At 43.4% G+C, this 7,193-nt stretch overlaps 1 protein-coding gene across 1 annotated transcript; it reads right to left on the bottom strand.

Annotated features, from left to right (window-relative positions):
- LOC123445475 (NAC domain-containing protein 18-like) lies at positions 1–704 on the bottom strand. Its single transcript, XM_045122458.1, has one exon. It carries the CDS (start codon positions 598–600, stop codon positions 46–48), a length of 555 nt encoding a protein of 184 aa, XP_044978393.1. The 5' UTR covers positions 601–704; the 3' UTR covers positions 1–45.
- Positions 705–7,193: the final 6,489 nt, after the last annotated feature.

Here is a 7,193-nt window from a genome sequence, read left to right as displayed (position 1 = left end):
CGGCGGCTTGACCCCCTACCGCCGGCGGGAGCGCGGCTTGACCCCCTACCGCCGGCGGGAGCGCGGCTTGACGTTCTCCCTGATGCTGCGGCGGACGTGGCAGAGCACCCAGTACTGGTCCTCCTCGCCGTCGTCGGCGCGGCGGTAGCAGCGCGGGTCCGTGATCTCGTACTCGGACATGACCCACCCGGTGCTCCGCCGCCCCGCCCCGGCCCCGTCGCGGGCGTAGAAGCAGTAGCGCGTCATGGTCCAGCGCGCCACCACGCCCAGCTCCGTCACGGACCGCCGGTCCTCCTTGTTGCCGCTGTGCATCCACGCGCCGCCGCCGCCCTCCGGGGTGCGCCGCACCTTCCCGCGCCGCCGCGCAGCGAAGAAGTAGCCGTGCCCGCGCCGCAGCAGGCCGTGCCGCTCCAGCAGCTCCCAGGGCGGCGACGCGCACGGGTCCGCCTCCACCACCGCCCCCGCCACCCGCGGCGGGAACCCGCGCAGCTGCGGCCGCAGGAAGTGCAGCACCAGCTCGTCCTCCGTCGGATCGAACTCCTCCGCCTCGACCCCCGCCTCCTCCTTCACCACCACCCCGCCGGCGTCGCCCAGATCCATCCCCACCTCGAACTCCAATTTCCCGACCAAGTGAAGTCTCCCCTTGTTCCGATGGAGTCAAGGCTCGGCAACCACCAGACAAGAAGATGCGGTAGAGTGGCTGGGCTCGCACGCTGCGTTTCTTTCCAACCACCGCTGCCTGGTACATACTACCTTGTACCTTTCCCTATTCAGCCCAACACGGAGTAGCCCGCCGAAATTCCGTGTTGGATCCGGCCCAATCCCTGATCATCAGCTGTAAAAGGCACAGCACTAACGGCGGATCTGGCAAGGCTGTAAATTGGACACAAATCTCCTTTTTTTTTTCATTTTCGGGATCTATTTACGCTGTGTAAATGAATTGAGGATGGAAAGATACCAGTGTCACGGCCACCATCGTCACGACATGAATCTTAGGCTGCTGACGACCATTGTTGAGCCACCAGCTCAGTAAACGCCAAGTTCGCTGCTTGAGGCACCGATCTAACCGTCGACAAACCGATGTCCCGACCACCATTACCACGGACCTCCACTAAGGGCATGTGCATTGGTTTAGACACCTGCTGTCTATAATAAACCTCCACATCATCTATAGACAGCCATAAAAACATCCTTTATAATAGGTTGTCTTTTAAGCTGTCTTTAGCATTACAAATTACCAAATTAATGTGATTAGTTAAAAATTACTTCAAACTAGATCGATTATGGCAGTCCGGCCCAAAGTTCATCCTGGGTATGCAAGTGATTGAGATGAATTCGAGAAACTACCCTAGTTAATAGGCACGTACATACATAGTACATACACAAAGATCGATTGCTCCTGAACCGCTCAACATGCAAAGGGATCAATCCTTTTATATGTGCAATCTTCACGTAAGCTAGGCAGCTAGCTAGACCACTGTTACTTGATTGATTGATTGACGACACAGACCCATATTCTAGCACCTGTTGCTCGCCAGCTTGCAAAGTTCCAGTTGCTCGGGCCGGACATAAGCCGAGCAAGATTTTCATCCGTACGTCGCATCTCACCACATGAGCTAGAATTGGGCAACCCCGTCCTAGAAGCTTCAAAACCGCCGCCACTGCCGCCCTGCACCTACGTAGCTGCAAAGCCGAGGGCCAATGACCGGATACCCGGCGAGGAGAACATCGGCCACACCATCAACACCCCGCCTGGACAAGGAACCGCAGCCACCCCGCACCTCCGGCAAGGTCCAAGACGTTCGCAACAGCCATCGCCCATTCCAAGGGACAGTTGAACCCGCATCCTCCACGAAACCAAGCCGCACCAAACCGAGAGAGTGTCGCTGCTCATCACACCGCATAGAGGAGGTCGGCTGCTCGCTGCTCGCCAAGACTCCATCTTGACCTAGCCTCAGAGCGCCGCCTCTACTAACCTGGCTGCGGACTCGCCTTGTTGCCTCCGGGTGGTGCTGCAGCCACCCAACCGCGGCATCGCTCGCTGCCGACTCCTGCCAGGCTCGCCGCTCCATAAGATCTCCTGCCGAGCTCCGGCCGCCACCTGCACCTTCGACCGACGCAGATCTGACCGAGCCGGATCCCGTCATGAAAGAGCACCGCGCTGCCACCAGCCCGTGCACTCCGCCGCGACACACCAGCACCCACCAAAAGCGGTTACAATTTCATGTGAACAATTTCAAGCACAATTGTTACAATAACTAGAACTTCTTAAAAAAACAGAATTTTTTAATTTTATTTACTAGTATTTGTTTTACTAGCGAAAGGACCCGTGCATTGCGACGGGAGAAAACTAATTATAATCTCCAATGGTGCTGATCATATTATGTTTTTAAAATTTTAAGACATTTTTTGAAATGCATGAACATTTTTTGAATTAGCAAACATTTTTTTCAATTGCACTCAAAAAATAACACACAAACTTTTTTTAAAAATCATGGATTTTTATTGTTTTCACCAACATTGTTCTCAAAATTATGAACATTTTTCTGAATATGCGAATATTTTTACAAAAATCCTGAGCATTTTTTGAATTCACAAACATTTTATATTTTCTTCAAAGTTTTATTTCAAAATTCCCAGTTTTATAAATTGCAAAAGTTTTTCAAAGTTCTAAATTATTTAAACTAAAAAATGGAACAGAAAAATGAAAATACAAAATGAGACTAAAAACAGAGGCAAGAACTGTTTTTAAGATTTTTACACGGACTTTTGTTTAAAATAGTTGGATTTTTTATTTTATGGACATTTTCTCAAAGTTTAAACAGTTTTTTTATATGCAAACATTTTTCAGAACTCCTGAGTAGTTTTTGAATTCTCAAAGCAAATTTGTTTTTTTGAATATTTTATTTCAAAATTCTCAGCTTCTTAAAATTGAGAAAAGTTGTTTGAAGTTCTAAATTATTTAAAGTAGAAAAACAAAATGGAACTGAAAAGAAAAATAAAAAAACTAAACTAAAAAAACAGGCGCCCACGCATGGGCCGGCCCAAACAGGTGTGCTGCATCTTTTTCCAACGCCCAGAGCGTAATATAGGAGGTGGCTACATGGGCCGGCCCAGTCCGGAGATTTTGCTGTTTGAAGCGTTTTTTATGGCTTATAGGTGGCATTGGTAGGTAATTTTACTCAACTTTAAAGGTAATTTGAACAACGTACGGAAAAAACACAATTTGCTTTATTAGTAGGTAAGAAATACAGTGTTCATGCGAGAGTATATGTATCCAGAGCCAAAACAGCCGACCCCACAGCAAAGCACTGCTAACATTTTTCATTGCATTTATAGTCATGCCTCAAACTAAATTAAATAAATGCAAGGCCACTACCAAACTACCACAACCCCGCCACCACGTCCGTAGGCAGGTCCGGTCCTGTGATTTCAGGGGCCCGGGGCAAGATAAAAAAAGGGGGCCTAAAAAGATTCTAATAATCTTGCACACAAGGCCTGCAACGATGATATTAATGGAAAGAGAATCAGCCACATGTTTTCTATGAGATCACGTTCATGCGGGGGTAATGTGCACGATGCAGCCGCATCTTGGTAGGACCCGTTGAGGACGGTGATGGGTCATTTCTAACCCGGACACACATGATATCAAGAGTTTATCGCCACAGTGAGGCACTAGAATCCCGAAGATCATCCAAACTGCACTTACCTATTTGTGGGCAAATTAAGTGCAAGCATGTTGGCGGAGCACACACTAAATTTTATGAATGAAGAAACTGAACGGGTGAAGAAACTTTTTCATATATACAAAAACATATAGAAGCAAAATAACAACTAGAATCACACATATGAATATTAAGACCAAACTAGAACAATCAACTCTCAATTCATAATATGGAATGTCGACCTTTTAAATTTAGTGAATTTGTGTTTTTCGATATAAAGTTATGGAGACGAGAGTACCCACTGAGTCATCCATGCTTCTCTATCACAGTATCACCATAGTGAACGTCCACGTCGTCAGTCCGTTGTTATCATGCGTGTTGCTCTTGGCTCTCCATTATGATACTTTTCTTTAGGGACTCCGCACACATACTAAATTTGACATGTTTATTTTTCTTTTTGAGATATAGTATTAGTTTGCAACCCTTGCAAAAAATTAGATTTATTTTACAATAAGAAAGAAAGACATATTAGTTTGCCAAGGTTGTAATACCACACAACATACATGCATGTCAATTGGTCGGCAATCTTCCGAAAATCCAAGTTTGCTCCCAGGCTCATCTGCTCCCGATGACAAAAAAATAAAAATAAATATTGAATAAATTAAAAAAAATTGTTTTTATGTGGTAGATATTTTGATGCGTGAGGTCCGCTATAAATTTCAACTTATTTGGATATCTGAGCATCTCTTAGCAAAAAACATAAATGGGGTCAGAACAGTTCATGAAGAGTGAACCTTTTTTACAGACCCCGATTTGTCTTTTCTGCTGAGAGCTGCTCAGATGTCCAGATAAGTAAAAATTCAAAGCTTTTCTCACGCATCAAATTATCTACCACATTTTTTTTTTGTTTTTTTTATTTTTTTTTTGTTTTTTTCGTAAGCACGGATGCAGATGAGCCCGAGAGCAGAAACTCCGCTCTCCCAATCTTCTTCTTTATTTCTTTTATAAGTTCTGTACCGATGTGCTCCTCTCCCTCCTCTAGCTTGGTGTTGCCCATCATCATTTTTTCTTACACATACCCCACCACTGCTTTTTCTAGGGGAAGCCCACCACCACTTAACTGCACGATTTAGCTAAAGAAAACAAAGGCCCAAAGTCCAGTTAGCTAAAGGAAATACCGCTTCTGATTTCTTCTTCATGAAGCCATACCGCAGCTACTCTGTAACTGTTCTAATGGCGTCTCCGGCAGATTGGGGTGAGGTGCTCGCACGTACCTGAGTTTGGGGGCCCCTTTGGTTCCGGGGAACCGGGGCGGCAGCCCCTCCCGCCCCCCTCAGGGCCGGGCCCGATACCGCTTAAGCCTGAGGAAGAAAGTTAGGTTTGATAACACTACCAATCGCAGTCTGTCGTGCCGACGGTGTTTCTTTTAGAGGCATTTGCGAGAAAAGTTGTCGTACCGAATATCTACGGGGATAACATATACTCCCTCCGTTCCTAAATTATAAGTTTTTTTTAGATGTATTTCATTAGGGGGCTATATACGAAATAAAATTAGAAAATCTATCTTTCCCTAATAATAAAACACCTAATGCTTCTGCCGTATGTCATAGAAAATATCCTTAGAGTTTGGCACAAATTACCCACCAATCCCATCCATAAGTGGCAAAAACGATTCTTTTTTCCTTTATATAAAGCCGACTGTTCTTGTTCAATTGGAAGCTATGCCCATTTTCATCACATGTAGATGCCCATTTTCGTCATAGAAGCCGACTGTCCTTTAAATATCCAAAAGCGGTTAGAAGCTTGCTCTTCCACGCTCCGGATGCAGGTTTGACTCCCATTTCTTCCTCTTTCTTCTACCTTTTCGCTTTCATTATTGACAGCAGCCCAATTGGGCCGGCACAGGGCCTTCCTCTTTTTTTTGTGGTTTCTTAGACTCGTGTTTTCTTTCTTTTTATTTTATTTCGAAAAAACTCCGAATATTTCTATTAAAAATAATATATATGTAAAATTTAGAAATATGTTAATCATGCGTTAAAGAAATGTTAAACTTGTCTCGAAAAAATGTTTTCATTATTATACAAGCAAATGGGTAGTGTGTATGGAAAATAAAATTAGGAAATAATAATGTGAGTTTCGGTTCTTTCTAAAAAAGATAAGAATGCATTTAAGAAAATGTCAAATGTGTCCTAAAAATGTTTCTGGTGTATACAAAAAATAGATAATGTGCATAGAACAAAGTAGACGTAAAAAATTATAAATTTTCAAGAATCATGTATTTGGACAATGTTAAATGTGTGTATTAAAAATGATCTTGATGTATACAAGAAATCAGGGGCGGGCCCAGGATTTAAAGAATGTGTATTCAAAATTTCAAAGTCAATTTTTCCATGGCATAAAGCCTTACTTTTGCCATGTATAACCAAATATATCACCATAATTCATGTGGAAAATTCAAATGCTCATGCCTAAACAATTTATGATTCACTGAAAAGAAACTACAAATTTGTATATACTAAAAAGAAAGCCAAATAGATAAATTAACTTACTGTTGTATCCATACTCTTGGTGTTCGATGAGGCTCGCACAGCTGGCCTACTGGGCAACGGAAAACGAAGATGATGCATCGACACGTGTAACCAGCAGTGTGTGTAATAATACATAGATTTAACGCAACTAAGATAAGATTCGACACAAGAAAAAAGAAGCCAAATATTGACATCAGAGTATAAAGATGTATTAAGATATACAAACGCATCGAATTATCTACATGAACGCATCGAGCGAGCCTTCAATGCGGCAATGCCCACTGCTGTCGACTACACAGATGGATTAAAGTTGGATTGAGCCAACAAATGGCTGTGGTCGCGCTGCCTGCCTGTGCCGCCGTAGGCGCATGCGATCAGGCGATGGCGATCCGCCCAGCCGCCATTCCCTACCGCTTCGAGTGCGGATGGAAATGGAATTATGGATGAGAGGCGTCGGTTTCTTCTGCGATATTTCTTTTTACCGAAGCGCTATGCTATTGATGGATTTCTGGCCTGTGCGTGCAGGCCCTGCGTGCTGCAGCGATTTGGGCCATCTCAGGGTGTGGGCTAGTCTTCATTTTTGGGTTGAAATCGTTAGCTGGCCTGGTTTACTGTATTTTTTCGTTTTTCCCGATACATACACATGGTATATGTTATATATACATGGTTTCTTGGCAAAAATTATGGGTATTCAACTGAATACCCTTGAATTGAACTGGGCCCGCCCCTGCAAGAAATGTTGAATGTGTATAGGAAAACTAGACAAAAAAAACTATATGTTTAAAATAAATGTTGACCATGAAACTGGAATATGTTAAATGTGTACATCTAATTGTTTTTTAAGTATACAAAAATGTACAATGTTAATGGAGAATGTAGACATACAAAATATTTTACCAAATATTAATTGTGTATATTCAGAATGTTAATCATGTATTTTCCAATTGTCAAATGTGTATATAAAACAACTTATATGTATATGAGAAAAGTAGACATAACA

The sequence above is a fragment of the Hordeum vulgare genome, chromosome 3H (assembly GCF_904849725.1).
Source record: "Hordeum vulgare subsp. vulgare chromosome 3H, MorexV3_pseudomolecules_assembly, whole genome shotgun sequence".
Taxonomy (NCBI): Eukaryota; Viridiplantae; Streptophyta; class Magnoliopsida; order Poales; family Poaceae; genus Hordeum; species Hordeum vulgare.
The sequence above is the reverse complement of the archived record's forward strand: the minus strand, read 5'-3'. Positions and strand labels throughout refer to the sequence as shown.